The 24,388-nt window shown below is 41.2% G+C and overlaps 1 protein-coding gene across 14 annotated transcripts in view; it reads right to left on the reverse strand.

Moving 5' to 3' along the window:
* OSBPL6 (oxysterol binding protein like 6) overlaps window positions 1-24,388 on the reverse strand; it is a 95,566-nt gene that overhangs the window by 25,315 nt on the left and 45,863 nt on the right. For 10 of the 14 annotated variants that reach the window (XM_053409910.1, XM_053409893.1, XM_053409840.1 and 7 more), the window contains 12 exons: window positions 19,927-20,197; window positions 18,160-18,255; window positions 15,737-15,859; window positions 14,430-14,483; window positions 13,758-13,871; window positions 13,509-13,679; window positions 12,719-12,851; window positions 10,010-10,113; window positions 9,377-9,463; window positions 6,958-7,032; window positions 3,228-3,393; window positions 2,177-2,307 (listed from right to left, as the gene is read on the reverse strand). In XM_053409910.1, coding sequence (XP_053265885.1) covers window positions 2,177-2,307; window positions 3,228-3,393; window positions 6,958-7,032; window positions 9,377-9,463; window positions 10,010-10,113; window positions 12,719-12,851; window positions 13,509-13,679; window positions 13,758-13,871; window positions 14,430-14,483; window positions 15,737-15,859; window positions 18,160-18,255; window positions 19,927-20,028 — 1,356 coding nt within the window. In that variant the 5' untranslated portion in view covers window positions 20,029-20,197. The remainder of the gene's footprint in view (window positions 1-2,176; window positions 2,308-3,227; window positions 3,394-6,957; window positions 7,033-9,376; window positions 9,464-10,009; window positions 10,114-12,718; window positions 12,852-13,508; window positions 13,680-13,757; window positions 13,872-14,429; window positions 14,484-15,736; window positions 15,860-18,159; window positions 18,256-19,926; window positions 20,198-24,388) is intronic. The other 4 variants (XM_053409919.1, XM_053409941.1, XM_053409933.1 and 1 more) reach the window with 2 other exon arrangements.

Raw genomic sequence — 24,388 nt, forward strand, 5'->3', positions numbered from 1 at the left:
TTGACTGGCCACTGCCTGCATCCCCTGCAGTCTAATGAAACTAGGCAAATAGTCACCAACCCTTATGCAAACAGACAGGAAGAAGCAAACATAGTAATTAATCAACTAAACTGCATTTGTTTGCCACGAGTCAAAAAGAAAGTACTGCAACACGGAAAGTCAAAGCTCTGCAGGTTTGCGGCAAATGAGGTAAAGCAAGCAAAATGTCCATATTATTTAATATTTAATTTGATTATTTTAAAAAGCCAGTCAAGTTTAATTCATTAGATATGAATTTCGTACCTCTTTAATTTAGACAGCACTACCTGTACTAATTTAAGTACTGCAACAGCAAAATGTGGAGCAACAGCAGTGAGAAAGCAGGAAAAGGACTGATGAGATTTTGGAAAGCAGTACTGGAGGTGCAAAGAAGCTGAGACTGCGAAAGACACGCACACACACACACACACACAGAGAGAGAGAGAGAGAGAGAGAGAGACTTGTAAGGAATGAACATTTGATGTGCTAACTGGAAGCTTCTTTTTCTAATCTCAGAGATTTTAAGTTCTTCTACAGAAAATAAGCTCCTCATATGAAGAGAAGGCTAGAATTCTTGGGAATCCAGTGGATTCTACACTGGAAACAAAAATGCATGCTTTGCACAGTAAGTTCTTGGCTAAAGCACAATAAAAGGGGGGGGTTTTTGGCCATTTCAAGATTTTAATTCAATTCTCATGACGAAAACCTTGCAAACACACGGCACTACTACTATTAATTTGCACAGGACAATGTTCCTGGTTCTTTAGAAACGAGTATATTGGCAGCTGTCCTCTCCAAAGAAAGTGCCACTTGTGCAGATAAAACAGAGACAGAAGACAAGAGAATAGAATCCAACTGGACTCAAGAATTAGCATATGACGCATACGATGAGCTGCTGTCTTCCCCCACTTGTTCTCTGCCTATCTTTTCCCAACATAGAGAAAAATATCTATTCTGGATACCGAAGGAGACTATAGAAAAAGAGGACAACTGAAGGAGACCATAGACTAAGTGTGGTATCAGGTGACATAACAAGAAAAGGTGGCGACATTGTATGAAGCAGAACACTGCTGAGAGCAAGATGACAGAACAGAGGTTAAACAACAGAATACCATTATCCTGGTTAAGTGAAGCAGTTCAACTGATGCTGCAGTTCTTAGTTATACTCTAGTGCATAAATCCTTAGCTCACCGAAGCTTTATAGTGAAAGCAAACTGGGTAGAAGCGCAGTTCTTCAAAGACTGAACTGAGTTCTGTCTGGTTAGCTGATCTGAAAATTGTGACATTATCTTGTGTGTTTGTGTACATACATATGGACAAAACTGGATAAAGCTACCAGGGTGGGTCAGTGAGATTGGCCTGGCTTTCCTGCATAACTGGGGTGGGTGGGTGTCGATTTTATTGTAAGATGAGGCAAGCTCAAAGATGGCAAGCACGCAGGATACTGCTGCTCCAACATTAATGTATCCAGTTTTGATGAAATGAGAATTAGAATACTACTTGGGGTCCCAAGGCCATAAAGTTAGCCCCGCTGCAGGCTCAATTTTACAGCTATAGACATGCAAGTGATGCAATAGAAGGAACATACAAATACTTGAAGCTGAACTGAACCTGAAGTGGGGAAAACAAGTTATCTTCTATTTGATTAAAGTTTTCCTAACAGAACCAGCATCCACAGACTAGCTTCTTCGTGATTATGCAACACTGGACTCCTCAACCTATATTATACCCTGTATTGAACAAAATAATTCAAAATGTAATGTGATATTAATAGTGTACAATTTTGCATACCATCCCATGCTTTATTTCTATATTTATCTGGGTTGTGATGTTTTGTTTTGTTTTTTTGTATTTTAAAAATATAAATGAATAAAAAACCACCCTAGTATCTGGACAAGAAGTTTCCTTTATCTGTATTTTTCTTCTTCTTCATAATCCCTAACCCCATTACGTCTGAAAGTATAGGGTAGATCAGGACAGGAATTCATCAGTATCGTAACATTTGATTTTGTCATTTGTTTTTAGAGAGTTATCTGGCATTTATGGAAAGCAATGCCACAAATGGCATTTACCACCTGTGGCAAACAACAGTTACAAATCACGGTATTTCCAAAACCAACCATCTGAAAACGTAGCAAATAGCCATGTAAGATCATACCTGCGAGAGGGATTGCCTGAGACACGTTATCTGTGTATTGTGTCCAGCGAAATCATGTTCTGAAACCATCTGCTTAAGCTTCTCCTTCTCTATCGCTATGCTGTTGAAGGCAGACTTCAGAAGAGAATGTACTGGGGAGAAAACAGAAACGTCTCTGGTATACACCACAGGCCTCTGCATGCAACTTATAAAAAATATGTATCAGTGAACATTTTGCACAGTGCAATTCCCAATGCTACAGAAACAAGATGCAGATTTTGCAGGGCCGAGCCTATCACTTCCGAACTTCCATATGCCCTACTTTGGATAACCACATATGAAAAACAGCCATTAGCCATGGCTGGAGTTTTGTCCTCATGTACACAGTGGAGCCTACAGTGCCATTATTCCTCACAGAGTGCAAAATCAGTTTAGTCTATTTTCCTCTCATCAACTACGGCTACTTCTCAAATATTCAGGATCTTTTCACACACCTTGCAAAATAGGGGGAAGGGGGGTGAGCCACTCAGGCCACTGTTCTTTAAAGCACATCTCCATGCTACATGATTCCCCAAACTTCTGAAGGGCACGCCATTTTTCCTGTTATTTATCACTGTGAAAATTCAAAGGGTTCAGTGCAAAAAAAATTTTTTGGGGTGTCTTAATTTTTAGACTCAGACTGTAAGAGCTAACAACTTGTACATCTTTGGCTAGAATTTTAAAACATGGCATAGCAAGTGGGTGCTGATCAGGTGGAAAAAAATTGCAAGCCATCACCTTGCAAGCTTGCAATATTCATACCCGTACTGCAATAAATCGCTTCCTTGCAACTGCATCTGTGTGCAAAGGATGTCTGAGAAGCACAGCTGAAATAGTTGAAAAGTAAAACACAAGGGGTCTTCCGAAACTTAACAGGATAAGAGAGAAACCTTTGGCAGCTGCACATTCAACATGCTAGCTTCAGTTTCTCCCAAATGAAATAATCAACACACACAATGCCTTGGCCCAAAGCTAGCCTACTCTGTATCAAAGGTTATTTCCACTGAGATGCTGCTGTTACGCATACAATTACCTTTCTGTGCCATGAGGCAAAACTCTTCTTGGAGTTTCAGGTAGTCCGTGGAGCTTTCCAGGGGGTCAGATGCATGGCTTGGAGGAGACTGAAATTCGATGTCTGCACAAAGATTAGGATTGGATGAATGCAGGCGAACAGGAGACATTGTAGCGCTGAAAGGAACCTAAATTGGAAAGCAACAGATACAAGGGACTGTATCTTTCTTCCACAGAACATCTGGCACAGCACAGTAAGACTTTTCTCACTTTACCATAGCGCTTAATATTTATGAGTCATGGCACTGCTGCCAAGAGGTATCTTTTTAATCTCCCTCAAAGCAGGAGTTCTGCTCCTTCCCTGAAATCAATGTTGATGTGTTATAAGCGATAATTTATGAGGAATAGGATTTCAGTTCAAACTTGCAGTTACAGCTTGTAACATAAAAAAGGAACAGTGCTTTCTAAGTAAAGCCAAACACAACCAACCAAATATTCAGTGTGGGACATTAAATAATAGAGCTTCAAGTGTCTTCTGATTCACTGGAAATCAGAAAAGTGAAGGGAGGCATTTTAGGAGAGAAAACTTTACTAAATTTGTAGTCTGGCCTTCCAAACATGTATGAATAATGTATTAGCAGCTACTGTGAAAAAAAGAAGATTTGAACAGTACTATTTTCTCCAGCAAACTAAAAACATGGCTAAACATCGCCAAAGAAGAATTATGAACAGATTTATGAAAGTGTTGGTAAATGGGGAAATGGATATATAATATACGGCATTAGTACATCTACAAATCACAAAATGTGAACCTGGATGCATTGAGTGCCTGTCTTTTAATGTAGAATGTCAATTTAATTTGTTGTATTTATCTACACATTGTGTATATACAACGCACAGAGAGACAATCTTGAATCATGTCTTTAAGACACAATTTATTATACCACCTCCACTTTTCATTCCCTTCTAAGAAATATGTTTGTGTATATATGTGTGTGCTTTCTCACATTGCTTTTTTTTATTACACAGAATACACACAAACATATAAGCACCATGCACACATCTGCAGTGCTTTTTAAAAATAATATATAAACTATTCAGTCATGACATGCAAGACAAAATGCATTCAGCCTTAGGTGCATTCCGCGGCCCAATGTTCAAGCATTTTTGTGAACGAACTTGCAACCCAATTCGGCACTTGAATATAAAGTCAAATGTTAAATTACATTGTTGTCCAAATAGTTCATGTAATTTAAATGTCAATTTCTTTGGGGGGGGGTGTTACAAAATATATCACATGCTTTTGAAATATCCTCAACAGGACCAGCATAAAAAGTCATATTACTTTACATTTCAACAGACAATGGATTCATTGGCCCTAACCAGTAGGAACTTCCTGGAATACAATTTTCTCCAGTTCTTTCAGGAACCTGGACTTGCACAGTATATAATGTAAAGTTTTAATTCATCAGTTGAAATGTATTTTTGAGAGATTAGACATCCTATTCTGCCCACATATTTATTGCAGCTGCTCTTCTGCTACCCAGTCTCTTAACATTGGAACTTTACTGTATGTTGATACATTTCTTCCATTCAGCTATATGAAAAACACTAACTTTGAACCTGAGTTAAATTTAGATTGGAAAAAATGGAATGCCTCCTCCCCCCCTTTTTTTTGTTTGTTGGTTGTTTAAACAAGAATCAAAAGGAGTGTTTTCCTTTCCCAGGGGAACTTACAGTATTACCACAGGAACACAGTATCCTTGTATTACAATTAGATGTCATACTAAACTAAAATTCTGTCTTTAACAATTCCTTAGAATAGCCTTCTTTTGGCAAACAAGCTTTGATCTCAATTATTGATCACTTCCTTCAAGTTTGTAACTTTGCCCTTTTCAGATGAGATCCAACGTCATGCCAAAGGATGGGATATCCCCCATCATATCCTCTATACTGCAGCCCAAATCTGCTCCAGAGGGTCCCCAACCCTCTAGAACACATTTTGAGGGTGTGCAGAAAAGGAAGAGGAAGTCTTGCTCGCACAAACAGAAGTCTGTTGCACAGGCAGGAGAACACAATTGGATAGCACCATTCATTAGGATTATTATGGCTGAAACCAAACAGCAGCAACCTAGGAGCTGATCGAGCTATAAACTGTGAGAAAAAAAGCTCAAGGGAGAACCTAGAGATAAACTAGGAAGGGAAATATTAATCTACTTTCAGTCTTTTAAAGTGGCTGTTTCTGAAAGACCAACTCTATAAGCCAGTGTGCAAGGGAAGGCACTCATAAGATGGAAAGCTAAGGTCACAGAAGGTATGCTGTTCTCTCAAGGTGGAAGTGGAATCTGAGGAAGCAGCTGCCATCATTGCATGAATAACTCTGCTGAGAGTGGTGCAGGAGGAGGCAAAGACTAAGGAAGCTCATGCATTTGATCCCTGGGGGGGTTCTATAAAAAGAAGGGCAAACAGAAATATTTCTGCTCCAAATGCAAGATTCTAATTTAGTGTACACTGGCTGCCAATACCCAGGATGCAAAGGGGTGGTAGGAGGAGCTGTTGCAGGTCCTTCTGTAAAGGAAGCACTTGCTGCTAGTCAGCCATTTGCTCCCCATGCTGAAAGAAACGTTGAAAGTGGCATTCTATGTTACTCAAGGATGTGTGGGTAGGATGAAAAACCAGGAAAGTTCTCGTTTGTCAACAAAGCGCGTACACAAATCTAAGAGGCACCTTAGCCTCCAGCTAATGTACATGAATTTTCAAAAATGAATGAACAAGTATACTAACAGGATAAAGTTAGGCTCTGACATCACTTAGCATGGCCTTCTCGTGTATCATTTCTCTGCCAAAGTCCATCCTTTTTTATATACACGGTGCCTCCTGTTATGCATATTTTATTTGTTTGATTATTTCTACCCCACCTTTTGATCCAGAAGTGTTCCCCAAAATAGCTTAAGTAAAGTAATTAAATATAATTTAATTAAAGCTCTCATTTCCTCTTGCACACTGCATTGATATGGGGCAGCCATTTCCCTCAAACCCCAAATTCTCATTGGCTGCTCCTATCCTCCCTCTTCCACTCTGCTAAGGACAAGAAATGGGGAGGCCAATTGTTGGGTATTTCTCGCTCTTTCTCCACACCTAGATGCTAAAGGACAGTGGTTGGATGGTCATTAATCTCAGCATATAGAGATAAGCATGTGCAAACAGGTTAAACAGAGTTATTGGTATGCTATTGTTTTTTCAGAGTTCTCTGAGTAAAGGATCCAAAAATAATCACACCATGAAAAAGCAGCAGCAAGACTGCTTTTAATCAACAGTGAAGACATGCTACCAAAGAGAACTCCTTTTCACTGTTTTGCTCATAGCAAAGTGCACCATGCATACAAAAACAAAACAACCAAAAACCAGACTTTGGCTAAGGGAGCACTGTCCAAAATGGTTACACACCAAACATACAGCTAAACATACACATTTTAAGCTGGAATCATTTAGACCTGAAAGAGCTTAAGTTTGGCTAGATTTTATACAATGTTTTTTTTCCCCTTTTTACTTGGTTGCACTGTAAACATGCACAAGTTAGACGGTTTGTGAGCCCACAAACACTTAAAGAAGTAGTGACGCAGCTTAGCCTTCCAACCTCACCCTTCCCATGCTCCCCGGAGTGTCATGAGCGCCACCAGCACATCTACATCAATGTCTGCAGCTTCCCATCTTTAAAGCTTCTATGCGCCTTGACTGTTAAATCCACTCACTGTTGTAGCCACTGCATCTGCTAGTCTCTGGCGACGCCGTGCGGTACTGAACTGGCTTTTCAGTGCTGTCCCTTCCTGACAGTGAACGGGAAAAGAACAGGGAAGCAGAAAGAAGGGGAAAAGGATGATGGGAACTCAGGAAAGACAGTCAGAGAAAAAGAGGAGGACGTTCTTCTAACTGTTTTACTTCTACAAAGGGCCAATCTGCAGTGCAACTGAGGAAAAGGGAGTCACCAAGTTGTTCCGCTATGTGTACCTCATCCCCAGTTAGCCCCATTATAAGCTGCACAGATTAGGTTTCTAACTCAGTTCATCACAGACTGACTGACAATTAGAGGACACGGTGAAGCCACTGAACAAACCGTTGCAGCACCACTTACCCAGCTGCTATAATGTGACAATTCTTCTTTTGCAAACAGGTGGAAAGTAATTGGTCCTAATAGTAAGAAGCAGAAAACCTTTTGGCATCAAATAGTGTGGTCTAAATCCAGCACAAAAGCGATGCTCGCTTGAGGCCATTGCAATCACTTTGTGTTGAATTTAGGGCCTATGCTTTTCTTATTCACACACGTGCAAGATACATTAAGAATAATTGGCTATTAAAAAGTTCCTGGTAGCATTTGATAGTTGTGAACTACAACTGCATGTCCATAATGTATGCATGTTATTTGGCATGTAAACAGAAAAACAAACCAGGAGGCTATGGGATGAAAAGACGACAAAAATCCAAAATTTGGATACGGTTCAATTACACTACACAATGTAGCGGAAATCACCCAGAATGCTGTTCTCTCAGAATGCAGGTCTACTAGACGTTGTAAGCTAACTAAAGGTGTTTGGCAACTAAGTATTTCTCTGCATAAAACTTTATGCCACCTGAGACTGCAATCTGTTCTGGATTTCATGTTACAAGTTTTAGCCAGACCAGCTATTCAACATTCTTTTACTTCTGCGTTGCTGTTTTTTGTTTTTTGAATGATCAACCTATTCATTCATTCCAACATATTCTGCATTATTCCTAAAACAATGTCAAGGATGGCAGACAAGCACTTATTTAAATCACTGTCTGCAGGATGTAGCTTCCAAAAGAAGTAAGTGATTTATAACAGTCCTTCAACATGCCATTAAAAAATCCAAGTGGCACTAGAGTAAGCAGTTTCGCAACGGTACAACCAACTTTTTTTAAAAAACAACAACATTTTGAGTGGTTTTCTTGAAGGCAACTACACAACTATATATATCCACGGGCAACTGAAGATGGGGGACAAAGTATGTACCACAACTCCCACCTCTGCTGGCAAGCTCTGAAAACCTTCTCTTTTTCAGGCTTGCTCAGGGCTTTGTATGAGATATTCTTTTCTCAGTCCTGGAGGAGGGAGCAAATCTTAGGCATGCAAAAACCTCCTGATCCTCCTAGCTTTACTTTGTCAAGTTGTCCCTCAATTAAAAGAAGTGAACAGATAGGAGTTCTGGGATATCCTAGGTACAGGTAAAGCTGATAATGTACAGGATCAGGTAGTCCTTTTTATCCAAGAACAGGGCAGGAAGAAGAGGTAAGAGCATGCAAGAGCCACAGACTCATTCACTCTCTCCTGGGTTCAGAAGTTCAGTTTAACTAGGCTCTCAATTATAACCAGGAGCTTCACTTTCGATTCTTGTGAGCCATACATGGGAAACAGAACACCACATGTAACAGAGAGCAATATGTTCACAGGCTGAATATACCAATATGATTTTGTTTTCACATGGCTTTCCAAGGCCTTTGCTGCCCTCCCTCTCTTTAAGGCTAAACAGGCCTTTAAAATAATTTCATTCAACATGAAAACAAGCATTAGCACGTCAGAATGGTCCCGTGAAGCTATTAACATAGGACTTGGAGCAGAGATAAGGAAATTTAAATTTGACTGCAAGCTTTTCTGACCAATCTGCACTTCCTTCAAATTATCAGTGTTCCTTCTTTAAGAGAGAGAGAGAAAGAGAGAAAGAGAGAAAGAGAGAAAGAGAGAGAGAGAGAGAGAGAGAGAGAGAGACTGGCTGACTTTTAAAAGAATAAAGTCTGCTAAAACTGAACCCTTAATTCAGCAAACATGGACCCTCCACTGCAAAAATGGAAAAAAACCCAAAAGTTTGTTGCACAAAACACTCTGCATCTAGTTAGCACTTCAGACAACAGACGTTACTACCAGTGACACAAAAAATGTAAAGCACAGCACAGAAACAAGCACAAATTGTTTGAGGGTGCTACATTACCTACAAAAAGCTTGATTTGTCAAGTGTACCCTTTTGTTAAATCACTGGTTTCTCCTTCCAGAAAATATTTCAAGAAAAACTTTCAAAAATGAAAAGGCCAGTGCTTCAACAATTCAGAGGCGTCTTTTATCTAAAACTCTGGTGAAAATTGAAAACATGAACGCAGTACCTGGAGCTGTATTTTAGCATCTTTGCTGACGCTTTTTGTTCTCCATCTTCTTGTGACACGCTTGTCCTTCTTATCTACACAATTGGCCTACGTCATGAAATAGTTAAAAGCAACAAATCATTGTGTTAAAAGCACATATAAACAACCGACAGAGACAATACTGGAAAAGTTAGTAACAAGAATCTTGGTGTTAGTTTTCAGCAGATAAAATTATGGTAAGAATGCTAACCCAGGCTCTCCATAAAAAGCAAACAATGTGTTATTTTAAAACAAATTTAAAAACAAACTAACTTTGGAATACAATTCTAAAGTCATTTACTTTAGACTTTTCTGCCTAAATTCAGTGAAAGTATCCTTGCTTCCATATGACACTCAGTTATACGAAACAAAAACAAACTGAATATTAAATTACTGGAACAAAGGTTATGAAAAATTGTATTGGTTGCTGTATTTACAATCCTCACAGAACTGGATTATAGCAACAATTTTTTCTGCCCATGCTTGGATATTTCATAATTGACTAGAGAGTTTCTAAATTTTGCAGGCTGACAATTGGTTTCCTCTAGGAACCAGGTTTTCTATAACAAAACACATCATCATTTTTTTAAAATTTGGAATTCAAAACTTGCTTACCTGCATATCCGTGAAATTTGGAGCTGACTGAGTCCTCTGAAGTATTTCTAAGTTTTGAAGAATTTTACTGAGTTCCACAAGGTTTGACTGGCAGTGCGTAAGGTCTGACACAAATTATATTCAAAAAAAGTACGTTAGTTACCTTGGTCAAGATTTTATTTTTTCTATGGTATCTCATAACTTAAATAGGATAAGATTATCAGTATAGTAGCACAAACACAGAGATTGTTGTGTGTGTGTGTATATATATGCATATGCATATGTGTGTGAATATATATGAATATATATATATATATATATATATATATATATATATGAAGACAGGAGTGCCTGGCGTGCTCTGGTCCATGGGGTCACGAAGAGTCGGACACGACTAAACGACTAAACACACACACACACACACACACACACACACACATATGCATGCTACGCTTTCTATAGGCATAAAAAGTTATGCCCTAAATGAGGGACTCCAACATACAATTCCTGTACTCTTTTAATCTTCTTAATCCAGGAACAGCCAACACGGTGCTCTCCAGATAATGAACTATAAATCCCATCTGAGCGACCCTTAATTTCATAGGGTATACTCTGAATAAAAGTTACTTGAATACAACCCAACATGCTGGTTGTAAATAATTAGGCAAAAGAAAGCTAAAAGCACATTCCTCGCCAATTCCTTTTAATTCTTGCGCTGGATTTTCATTAGGCTAGGCAATTCCCCCCCCCCATCTTGATTAGTTGTTTTATAAAGATCAGCAGTTCAATACACTGCCGTAATGGCCAGCAAGTAGCCATACCTCTGCCATGACTCATCTTCATCAGATAAAAAGCACTCAGAATATTGGTTGGCTAAATCACCATTTTCTGTTAACTGTCAACTTATTGAGTATTGTAAGGAGGATGGGAATATGTGTTATCATCCCTGAAGATGCTGTGACATCTTGGTTGGTGGAATCCAGTCTCAGATCAGCTTAGCCAAGGGAACATGTCCTGCGAAATGGGCTCAAGAAGTTGGCTGTCCATTATCTATTCTAGACCAAACTTTGGGTCCCCAGCTGTTGTTGGACTACAACTCCCATCAGCCCCAAGCCCAGGTCTTGTTACCTAGGAATGATGGCAGCTGTAGTCCAACAACAGCTGGGAACCCAAGTTTGAGAAACACTGGCTAGACCAAGCATCCCCAAACTTGGCCCTCCAGCTGTTTTGGGACGACAATTCCCATTGTGTTGGTCCTGGGGGGAAGGTTACCGTTGGGATGGTCAAAGTCCGGTCCTGGGTCACGAGTCTGGAAGGACAGGTCTGGGTCCGGGCAGAAGCAGGTATTCAACGACGTTGCTCCCGCAACCTGGGACCGGGCTGACTGGCCTTTATCTTCTCTGAGGCCAGGGGCGGTCCCGGCCCCCAGGAGACCCGCCTCTCCTGGCCTTAAGGCGAGCAATCCTCCTGGGAGAAACCAGTTCCCTCCGCCTCTCTACCCTGAGCCTCTGCAGCTCAGGAGAGGCTGGAGGGTTACTGGACCCAGGGGGAGACTCACCTTCCCCTGACAGGGCTGGGAGAGGCGCACCTGTAGGCACTGTGTCCTCAATCACCTCCAGAGCCAGAGTGGATTCACCTGGTGCCTGCTCCTGAGGATCCGGCACAGGTGCAGGCGCTTCAGATCCAAGGCCCTGCCCCAGCTCAGCCGGCCCTGAAGGCGGGGACTCCTGTGCAGGCTGGGGTTCCTCCGGTTCAGCCTCTGAATCGGATTCCCAGTCCATCACACCCATCATCCCTGACCACTGGTCCTGTTAGCTGGGGATGATGGGAGCTGTAGTCCCAAAACAGATGGAGGGCCAAGTTTGGGGGTCCCTGGGCTAGACCATTCACAGCATGCCATACAAACTACAGATATAACATTAAAAACTAATCAGGAACCCTCATTTGTTTTTTTTTAAAAATAGCTCCCAGATACGTTGACACAAACTAGACAGGTTTAAAAAAAGGCTAATGCCAAACAACATTAACCTCCATTTTTAACCTGAAAGCCACCATAGGCAGGATTCATTGTGACCAGAACTATCAACAGATTGCCCTGAGATAGTACCCCTTATTATTATTTTTTATTGTATTGGTTATTAAATTCATATGCTGCCTTTCATCCGAAAAGCACAGAGTGGTTTACAACATAAAAACACAAAATACGTATTAGCAAAAAACAGTAAATCCACCCAATGATTGCATATAGGGAAATATGAATACTACATGAATACTACATATTTAAAGCCCTAAATGGCCTCAGTCCTATATACCTAAAGGAGCATTTCCACCCCTCACTATGAGAAGTGAGGTTACAGGGAACCAGGCAGAGGGCCTTCTCGGTAGTGGCGCCTGCCCTGTGGAACGCCCTCCCAGCAGATGTCAAGGCAATAAACAACTATTTTACTTTTAAAAGACAACTGAAGGCGGCCCTAAAAGGGAAGTTTTTAATGTCTGATGCTGTATTGTTTTTAATATCCAGTGGAAGCCACCCAGAGTGGCTGGGGAAACCCAGCCAGATGGGCGGGGTATAAATTATAAATAATAATAATAATAATAATAATAATCGTTGTTATTATTATTGTTGTTGTTATTATTGTTATTATTCTTATTATTATACATGGGAACTATCTATTAGCCAGAAGCCGAGTACCTATAAATGGAAGGAAAGAAGCTTGACCAGAGACTGACCTTCCGCACACCTGTCCATCTCCTCGGAGTCTTGCAACCAAGCAACTACTTTACTTTGGCCAGTGGTGCATGTTGCGGGGAGGCTGTTGCTGCAGGTAATGGATGGCTGCCATGGGAAATTATTCTGTGCGACCTAAAAAAAACACCCCAAAGATTTGAAAATTTTATTAGTGAATACTGGGAGAAAAATGGCCTGTGCTAAAATCAAACCATCAGACAAGAAACAAATGATATCCTGTTTGAAAGGAGGCAAGTATGAATTCAGCAACTTGAAAATTGATGGTGGTCTTGGTTTTTCTGCCTGTTGTAACAATTGTAATGCACTGTGCTGGATGCTACATTGTTTTTAAATGTATTTTTATTGTGTCCTTTATTTCTTATAATGTATTTCATTGTAATACAATTTGCATCCCATAGAATTAAAACTGCGATACAATAAAATACAATGAACAGAACGAAATAAGCAATGAAAATACAATTAAAAATGATGGTGTATATCAAATGTGGACATGCCACAAACCACCTGACCCAAGCTTGTGGTCCACTGGCGGACCACAGTTTGGGAGCCCCTTCTCTAGCCCAAATAAAACATCAATAACAAGCAGTTCTGCAGAAGTGGTAAAAGCAGAGAGTATTTGGTTATTCAGCTTCCTCTTCTCTTCACTTCACTAGTGCTATCAATAATGGCACACATTCCTAACGGAGGACAATGGTTAGAAAATGTGGTGGATTATTAAACAAGTAATATGAACATCAAGACGGATATCTTCAGATCAGGGACATGTTATACCTTGGCCTCCAGGGCAGCAACGTTAGCAGCTGGTGAAGATTCAGCAGTTGACGCTGAAGGGAATATGTGGAATCCGGCATCTCGTGGTGATCGTACAATCTCGTTCTGACGGTATAACCTGTGGTGGCGCAGCCTCGATACCCAAGCATCAAACGAGTCCTGGGATTTTACCTAGTGAGAATGGGGAGCTCAGCAATAGTATCTGACTGTTTCAAATTGGAAAGAAAACTAATGGGAAACATTCCTTACTTTCAAATGGTAAATATGCTCTTCAGTGTCAAGGTCTATCCTCCGAGCTTTCTTTTTAATCGACATAACTGATAAGCCAACATCTATGCTTCCGTGAACCTTTCCTTTCTGAGTCTGAAAAATAAAAATGAAGAGAAAACATTGCCAATGAGCTGGGAAAAATAAGGTCATTTCTTTATTTAAGTATTTATATACCACTAAATCATAACATATATATATCAAAGTGGCTTACAACGTTAAAAAAGATAAAAACCAAACAATAAAATTTATGGTGCCCAATTGAAATATGTTGTTTACTTGGTCAGAAACATCAGAAAATATTATTAGATGGGGAGAAAACGAAAGCATAATTTTTCTGGAAAGGGAATCATGAAGATAGGAATGCATTGCCCTTTGATTTCCTAATAAACACTTTCTCCATGACTAATTCTAAAAAAGGCTGCATTTCATATGCTACATTAACATATATTAGAATCCCTGCTTGCTATAGACTACACACTAAAAGCTGCAGAAAATAAAAGAAAATTAAAATATATAACTAAATAGTCCTTCACCAAACAAAACATTATTCTTTTCTCCTTTCTTTCTACATCATCATCAAAGGAAATATTAATTATAATATTGGATTTTTATAATGTTACTTTAAAAAAAAAATGCTCTAGTCTTACTTACATCAATTGGCGACTTTGAATATTTCAACATTCCGTTATCCAGGACAAAAAAGCGCTACAGAAAAAAACAAAACAATTTGTAAGAGTTCAAATAAAATCTGGCATATGTAAAATAATATATCTAATGAAGACAAATGTCTGTTCCTTGTGGTTACCAAATAACGAGCACACAGCAGAAACCATGCTGACAAGACATCTTGCTTCCATTCCGTAGCCTGGATATGAGGATCCTCTTAGCCACTAAACTTTGTATGCCTTACAGCAGGGTTGAGGAACCTGGGGCCCAGGAGTTGAACACAGGACTCTGTGCCTTTTTATCTGGCTCTCAGGACTGTTCCCAGCCTACATGTCATCTCCTCCACAGCCCTGCTCTACTCTCAACTCAAGTGTTTCTGTCTTGCTGGAATGTGTCCTTGAAATATGCTCTACCCACACCTCTGACTCCATCCACCACTGGCAAGTTGCCCTGTGAAGTTGCTCATGAAGAAATGCAGCTCTTGGGCTGAAGAAGGCAGACCACCCATGTCTCACAAGCATGGAGAGCAGGCAACCCACCGCCAACTGCCATGCCCCATCTAGAACACTGGCCTTGAAGTCCAAACTATAATGGAGATGACCTAATGGCAAGCAAAAGACCTGCATACAGCATCCACTGTTACCTTCCCTCCTCTCTCTCTCTCTCTCTCTCTCTCTCTCTTTAAAGCCACTATGAGAGATTGTAATTAGGAGCAGTGGACTCAAACAAGAGAGAGTTTGTGTATGCTTAACCTTGTGCTCTCTGATTGTTCTCCTCAAAATTTCCCCTTACCCAGTTGATTTCCCCCCGCATAAAACAGTGGGGCACGATTTGAATGAAACAATAGCGAGAGTGGAAAGGGTCAAGCATATCCTCTCATTGTTTCTCACCACAGACTCCTGAGGCTGTAAAAAACAGTGTTGGAAGAATGTCGCATTGAATGCCTAGTTTGGTCCTTAGGCCATCCATTGAATTCATCAAAGGATTACCATTTCCCAGTTTTCTGGAGTTAAGTATCCTGGCTAAACAATGCACATATGAGAAAAGGCAGGTAAACTCTTAATAGCTTCCTAGCAATACCAGCAGGTGTCTCAGCTACGAGAACTGCAACTGCGTAACAACAACAACACTAAAGCCAATGTAGTTAATAAGATAAATATGCAAATACCATCCTTTAGTGTGAAAACAGGGATTGGCTGATTCTGGAGCATATCAATTTGCCACATATGATAATGACCCTTTGCTTTTTAATCTATAGTAATGGTCATCTAAGATGATTATGGATGCCTTACCTTGTGCCAACCTTTCAAAGGCCATTTCCTCTTCTTCAGCATGAACCCTTCATGTTTGTCTGGCTTCTGGACATTGGTCTGCCCAATTTTGAGGCCTTCTATAATTTCCCAGCTGTCTGGCTCCTGAAGGAAGAAGAGTGGGGAGAAAACACCAACAAATTCTGTGAGTTGAGTTCAATATTATATGAAACACTTGCATTGTGCTGGATGAGCAGCGGCAGATCTTGGGGTCTCAAATTTCACTAGTGCCCTGTGTGATGCCAAAATCCAGTGCCCTGTCGGTATATTGCCAAAACAAACTTCAAACGAGTCTTTAAACAGGGCCTAGAAGCACAACCTTGAGGCACACCTAAAACATCAACTTAGCAACAAGAATTCTCCCCAGCAACAGATGTCTGGAGAGATGCAGTTGAGTGTGAGGCAGTCAAGGGTTGGTCATTGAGGCTGCCAGAATATATGAAAGTCTGTGAACCTGTCTCTCTGGCCCGATAGCTGAAGGGAGCAGAGATCTGTATATAGTTCTGTTTCTTATTTTATATGTAGACCAGTAGCGTTGTGCAACTTCTAATGCAGATAATAAAGACTTTAGAGAAGATCTGCATGGGTGAGGAGTTTATTCCTGTCACAGGAATTCACCAAGAGAGGGCTGGACTGCTGCTGCTGTGAAGACGCAGAAAGACTTTCTGAGTAAATCTGCTGAGACCCCAAGAGTTGGCGCTCACGCACTAACATGCCCCCCACTCCATTCTAAATCATAGTTGCAGCACCCCCAAGGCTATGAGCCAAGTGTGACCATATCGGTCACATTCTCCTAAATCCACCTCTGGTACGAGCCATAGCTTCAAACCATTAAGGCTGCAAGCCAATGTTCATTTCTATAAGAATAAGTCCCACTGAACTCAGTGAGACTTGACTTCTGAGGCCAGATACCCAGCACTGAGTCAAGACCCATCAGCGATATTATTCTCTCCAACTCTGCAAAGGGAACTCTTTCAAATAAGAGTGCATGGATCAGATGGAGACAGAGCAGACTGGATGACTCAACTTTGGTGTCGTTTCATAAACTGTTCTGGTGTCATGCTGTTTTATAAATTACATGCCCTTTCTAGAAGCTCACAAGAAGGGAGAACAAGGGGTTAGTGTTGAAAGAACTTCTCTGAATGTGCCTGTAAAGTCACTAGGCTGTTCTCAAAAGGCTTCACTGACAAAATTAGCCCCAAGATGCACTCTTTTCTCACGAGAACCAAAGGGTAAAAGCTTGGTTTTCTTCTTCAAAAAGAACATCATAATCTAATCTGCTAAAAAGCAGTTCATTCATGAGGTTTGTTGGTCACATTCACACCATTCATTTAAAGCACATTTATAGCACTTTAACAGTCATTGCTCCCCCCCCCCCAACCCTGGAAGCTGCAGCTTACCCCACACAGAGAAAGAGTGCTATAATTCCCCTTAACAAACTACAGTTCCCAGGATTCTGTGAAGGAGGCTATGTGCTTTAAATGTATGGTAGGGAAGCACACAGAAGCTGCTGCCACACGTTTGTGGCTGAGCAGCAGTTACACAGGGTATTACTGCAAGCACTGGAATTGTCTTGTGGTCTTCAGATGAAGAAGAGGAGGAGTTTGGATTTGATATCCCGCTTTATCACTACCCGAAGGAGTCTCAAAGCGGCTAACATTCTCCTTTCCCTTCCTCCCCCACAACAAACACTCTGTGAGGTGAGTGGGGCTGAGAGACTTCAGAGAAGTATGACTAGCCCAAGGTCACCCAGTAGCTGCATGTGGAGGAGCGGGGAATCGAACCTGGTTCACCAGATTACGAGTCCACCGCTCTTAAGCACTACACCACACTGGCTCTCATGAAGGGTGATATACAAATTTCATAAATGAATATAAACTCATTGTGGAGGTATCCTCAACCTTCTCAGATGCAGGACCCACTTTTAACCCAAACATGCATTTGGGGAACCATTTCTTAATCGTTTACCACATATTTGCAAGGCGGTAGTGCTCCTGTTGCGACCCACCTTGAATCAGGTTCCAACCCACTAGTGGGATGCAAACCATGAGTTCTGAAGACCAGAGAGCCAGTCCATGGGAATAGTGTTGTTTGGAGTTTTGGCGAAAGCCATATCATAACATAGGTACTGTTCCTAAACTATCCTTCATTCTTTTAATTGTTACATATGACAAACCTTTTATTGTTACATACTTCAAAATAAAATCAAGGATTAAAAAATTGAAAGTGATCGATGAAGCAATCAAGAATTGATTAAAAGCTAACGATCTTCCATCCGTATATGTGATCAGTATTTACAAAATTACAATGATTAGTTATATAAACAAACTAAACTGAACCAAGCCAACGTACTGAAAAAGTTTTGCACACCAAATTCTAGTGCAGACACCGTGAACTTAACTTACTTTAGATACAGCTACTGGTTCATTTTCTAGCAACTGTTTGCCAAGTACCGGATCTGTGCTTCCAGAAGAAAAATTCCGCTCTAATACATGGCCACTCTAAAGCAAAAAGAAGAGGAGTCAATTCTAAGCCACAGAAGGTATATTTTCTGCATACAAACCAGAGACCAAAGGTTGGCATAGTTTATAGAAGAACACCCCATTCCTTGAAACAACTTACCAAATTTTCTTCCACTGACCCTTATAATTCAGAAATTTCTACCCTTCTGTATGTTGCACTTTAATACCACCTTACGTGCAAATGAATGTCAGCAGTACCACATGTGTCTTGCTCTAAGATTAGCAATTTTTATCTATCTTTGGATAGGAGGGTGAGGTAGGAATTCGCTCAAACAAATTTAAAAAACCCAGAAATGTCATAGAGAGTTGAGTTTAGCTGCACTGTTTCATCTACTGCCTTTACATTCCGCTGCCCTTTCTTCTAGGGAAGAATTGGGAGCTTATCTCCCATCCTGCATGAGACAACACAAGGCTGGAGATAAGCCACTCTTCCTCATTTGGGGAAGCAGGGTTAATAAGCAGACATCTCTCATCCTCCTTCTGACCAAGGAGATGGGAGCGAAGCGTCCTTTGCTCCCACTCAGCTTCCTGTTTCATTGTGATTGCCCAATCCGCAACTGTCTTGCGGCTAGTCAAGCAACTACGGTTGAAACAGCCGCAACGAAAAGGCATGTATTCTGTCACTAATCTCCCTACCACCCACCCCCCACCCCCGTTTCTGTAAGAGGAAATTACGTTCAGCAAATAATATGAGACTTAAAATTACAAGAAAGGAGAATTTCCTTCCTTGTAATTTGCAAACAGAAGAGGAAATATAGGAGGGGAAAGTACATCACAAAGCCAACGGTTAAATTAATGGAAAAGCTGCATCTTGCAAGGTTCCTTACCGTGGAAAATATATTTTGCATTTATTGTCTTGGAGCAGACTTATGCACACACATGCACACACTCAGTAGTTCGGTCCTACAATAAAGTTAACTCTGGGATCATTAGCAAGTCACCCGTTGGCATTAAGGCACATCTGCCCAGGCCTTCTGCCCTCCCAATGATTTATTTATCCCTGTTCCCCACTGGGGCTGCGAATTCCACCCTCGTTAAAGAGATAAACCCCCAGATGAATGTAGCTGGTGGGGGAAGTCATGGGCAAAGTGAATTTGCAAGGGGAAATCAGTAGACAAGTCAAGCGCTGCTCTTTCTTTCTGCAGCTCTCCGAAGAGTCTCCTCATCCCCCATTTGTTGGCAAACACGTGGATGTGGTCATGTGTTGCCAACATAGGGAGGAATTCCATGCGGCAGTCTTCTGATCATTCCATCAGTGCAAGAATTATTTCACCATCCCCTTCCCTGCCCCCCAACCAGCGTGCAATTCTCCCAACCCCTCTCAGAGCCGATTTTGGGGGCACAAGGGGTGCACAGGAGCTTCCACTGCCAGGACTCATTAGTTGAGCCCCTGCCATTACATCTAGTTCTGCTCTAATAGTAGGTGTAAACAGACTTTCCTATGTACACCTGGCATTCACCAAATCCCTGGCATATTTCCCTTTTCTTAAGCAGCAGCAGAAAGCAGAAGATTACAGGGTCCGCAGGGGATTTTTATTGATGTTACATAGAAAGCTTTTGTACATTGACCTCCAAGCGTTGCTGTCGCGATGAAGAAATTGTAGTGAGATGGCATCTTAAATGCAAATAATTTAGCATTTTTTCACTTACCTGCCTGCTGTCCCGCTGGGAGGATGAAGAAGAAGAGGCACTTTTATGAGATGGTGTAGAGGTTTTGTGAGCAGGAGATATACCTTTCTCCTCTGAACTCATTGCTGCAGCTAGATTCTGGTGATCTCCTTTGACAATTAAGACCACATCAATCTCCGTTCAGTCTTCCATACAGGGAGGGAGCCAAAATATTTTCAGCATTTTTTTCTATTTCACAGAGTGTCCATTACACACAAGGGTAAGAGGAATTCAAAAGGCATCCAAGCCAGACCTTTTATCAAGAAGGAAAAGAAGATGAAGAGATTGTATATGCTTACAATTAAATATTTATTTATTTATCATATATAGAGAGGTAAAGGACCCCTGGACGGTTAAGTCCAGTCAAGGCCACAATTGGGTGCGGCACTCATCTCACTTTCATAGAATCATAGAATCATAGAGTTGGAACAGACCACAAGGGCCATCGAGTCCAACCCCCTGCCAAGCAAGAGGGAGCCAGGGGTTTGTCCACAGACAGCTTTCCAGGTCATGTGGCCAGCATGACTAAACTGCTTCTGGCGCAACGGAACACCATGACGTAAACCAGAGCTCACGGAAACGCCGTTTACCTTCCCACTGCAGTGGTAGCTATTTATCTAATTGAACTGCTGTGCTTTCGAACTGCTAGGTTGGCAGGAACTGAGACAGAGCAGCAGAGCTCACCCTGTTGCGGGGATTCGAACCGCCAACCTTCCAATTGGCAAGCCCAAGATATACTAGGATTCCCAGCTAAATTCAAATATAACATAAAGTGGGCAGAATCCCCCCCAGCAGGATTTTGTTTTGTTTTCATTTATTGAGCGATACACACACACACACACACACACACACACACACACACATCTCAGCAAATGAAAACAACAACAAAATACTGCCCACTTTATGTTATATTTGAATTTACCTAGGAATCTCTTAGGCCATATCTACCAAACTACTAAAAAACACTAAAACCCAGTAAAACGTGAAGCAAATGTTTTATATGAAAAATAAATATGCAAATCCACTGAGAAATATCAGAAGCTTGCTGGATTGTTTTTTTCCACGAGGTGCCAATAAAATATTTTCTAAAGGAGAAGTTTTGGTGAAAGCAAATGCAATTCTATGGCAGAGGCAGTTTCCGTTCTGCTCTGCAAGATTTCCAGCTAGTACTTTCACGAGTGGCAGAACACAATTCCTCATTACACGGTATCAGTTCTCTCTTGCCTGGTTTCTCAAGTGCAAATATACTGTGCAGCAGAAATGGTTCACAATCAGCTTTCCCTACCCATTACGCACACCGCCACAGCTTTGTTTAGAACTATATGCAGACATATAGCAAACATCATTTAAATAACATGTAGGAAGCCCAGCATGTATAGTGGCCATAGCTTCTTCATCTTTTCCACATACAAATGCCACGGATGTGGTTGTTACCATCCAATGTGGCCATCTGCCTTACATTCATAACGCACTTTGGAACTTACATTGAGCAACGCAACTGTGTTTCATCCTGGAATAAGAAAGTATGGTCATTTCTGTGGCAATTTACAAAAGAAGGTTAGTCCTAAACACTCTGGCTTTGATCCCAAGATGACACGAAGAGAACGAGGCAGAGGGCCTTCTCGGTGGTGGCGCCCACCCTGTGGAACACCCTCCCTTCAGATGTTAAGGAAATAAACAACTAAATGACTTTTAGAAGACATCTGAAGGCAGCCCTGTTTAGGGAAGTTTTTCATGTTTGATCTTTTATTGTGTTTTTAATATCCGGTTGGAAGCTGCCTAGAGTGGCTGGGGTGGGGTATAAGTAATAAATTCTTCTATTTTTACTTCTACTTCTTCTTCCTCACTATTGAAAAGGTAGGTAAGCCACTTTTTCTACCTGACTCAACTCTTTAAGTAGCAGCCACTGGTGTGCCAAACACCAGAAGAAAAAGGAAAGGAAAGAAGTACTGAGAATCATTCTCAACCCACATTCCCCCAACACTGGAGCTGTCACACTATCAAAGAAATCTTATGGATTTTAATCAAATCGGCATTGTAGTACAAATTAACACTTAAGAGGAAAAAGCCCATAATTTGCTGAAGAGTGGGGGGGGGGGGAGAAGAAGATACTAGCATGTGGAATCAAACAGTTCATTTCTTTATTGAAGGAATACGGTATACATGAATCTGCTAAGAACTACAGTGGTACCTCTGGTTATGAAATTAATTAGTTCCGGAGGTCCGTTCTTAAGCTGAAACCGTTCTTATCCTGAGGCGCGCTTTCACTAATGGGGCCTCCTGCTGCGCGTGTGCCTTTGGCGCACAATTTCCGTTCACATCCTGGGGCAAAGTTCGCAACCAGGAGCAGCTACTTCCAGGAGCAGTTAGTAGAGTTCATAACCCAAAGCATTTGTAACCAGAAGCATTCGTAACCAGAGGTACCACTGTAGTGGCAGTCGGACACGACTAAACAACAACAATGAGATGCTTAGGGAAACTAGCATTGATAGCCCAACAGACAATCAGAGTTGGCTGAAAAATAAATCTCTCCAGATCCCTCAAAACCAGCAACTTTGTTCCTCAGCTCCAAAAGTAGTGGGTTGTGTTGTTGTTTTTCAGGGGCGGGTGTATGTCCAAAAACAACTCCCAAAGGAGGGCAAATTCTCAGAACTCCTGGGTGTTGGGGTAGCAAGCCATTAATGACAAGATGGCTGAGACCCTCTCCTTTCCTCTCTCTTAAAAATAAAAGAAAGTTTCGCCACTTCTTCAAGTGGCAGCTAGGCTGCCCTCCTCAGCTTAAAAGACATTTCCTTTTAATTTGGTGCAGAATGTTCCAAAGAAATTATGGTACATCATGAGATGAGGCTCTTAATCCCAGGGTTGTGGGTTCAAACGCCACATTGGGCAGAAAATACCTGCATTGCAGGGGGTTGGACTAGATGACCCTTGTGGTCCCTTCCAAGTCTACAATTCTAGGATTCCATGAAACAGAGTGTTGTTTTCCATGATCCAAGCAAACACCCTATTGACTGCCAGCTTTACTGTGGTTGCAATGCCCTGCAAGTACATAGGAAAATGCTGCATTGTGTTTACATAAGTCCATAAAAATGTGTGGGATTGTATTCATAATGTATAACTATACCACCTAAGAAACCTGCCACAAAGGTCCTAAACTGGGTTTCTCCAGCTGTTTTTGGAATACAATTCCCATCATCCCTGGCCACTGGTCCTGCTAGCTAGGGATGATGGGAGTTGTAGTCAACAACAGCTGGAGACCCAAGTTTGGGAAACCCTGCTCTAAAATAAAACTTGTTATTTCAAGATGCACACACCCTCTTGTTTTAACACAAATTTAAAAATCAATTACAATATTCAAAATAGCTGCACCTTTAAAGGTTTGGCATATCACAACGAAAGAGTGAAATAATAAATTTACGGTAGTTCACTGAGCTGCACTCAAGAGCTTATTCAAGAGATAGAAAGGAAAGGCTTTCAGGTATTTATGACGAACAGAGGACATTTAAAAAAACTTGCCAACTAGACCTTGGGTAAATGGAAATCTAATGGGTTTTTGAAACATCTGAGCTCCCTTCAGTTGATTCATGTGGAAAATTTTATATTTATATTTAGCACTGGTCATGTGGATGTGTGTGTAAGATATATATAGAGAGAGAGAAAGAGATCTGACTCTTGGGTCTGTGCCCTGCACTTTTTATAAAGTGTGTCATTGCTAGATCCAGGCAAGGTAATAACCAATTGTTTCACAGAAAAGCAAGAGAAATAGGTTGCTAGGTTTGACTGGTGAACAACACCGTGTGTGGAAATAACTAAAACAAGGCAGCCCGTGCAGTGTGGTGGATAGGGCCACATTCACATCATAAATTAAAAGCACTAAGATAATTCTGAAACCTGTAGTTAGTTAAGGGTTCTGACAGGTTTTAGGGCACCTCTATTCTCCTCCCAAAGTTACAACCTCCAGAGTTCCCTGTGAAAAAATTATTAATTGTTAAACCGCTCTGCAGTTCTGTGAGGGGAATAGAAGTCTCCTAACAATTCTCAGTACCCTTAACAAACTACAGTTCCCAGAATTCTTTGGGGGGGGGGGTAAGCCATGACTGCTTAAAATGGTATCAGAGCACTTCAAATGCATGGTGTGAATGTGGCCTGGGTCTAGCAGACCCAACTTCGTATTCCCATTCAGCCATGAAGTTCAATGTGTAATCTTGGGCCAGTCAGGTTCTCTAAGCCTAATCTACCTCAGAGGGTTGTTCCAGGGATAAAATATGGGAGGAACCATATATGCTGCCTTGAGCTCCTTGGGAGGAAATCCTGGATGTAAATGTAATAATAAAAAGCATACTATAAATGCAAGTTTGCTAGGTAGAGCAGAGAATGATAGGGTAAGGGTTATGATTACTCCCTCAGACATACCTATGGCAATGTGTCTCAAGGTACCGTCTCA

Source organism: Podarcis raffonei, chromosome 1 (assembly GCF_027172205.1).
Source record: "Podarcis raffonei isolate rPodRaf1 chromosome 1, rPodRaf1.pri, whole genome shotgun sequence".
Lineage (NCBI taxonomy): Eukaryota > Metazoa > Chordata > Lepidosauria > Squamata > Lacertidae > Podarcis > Podarcis raffonei.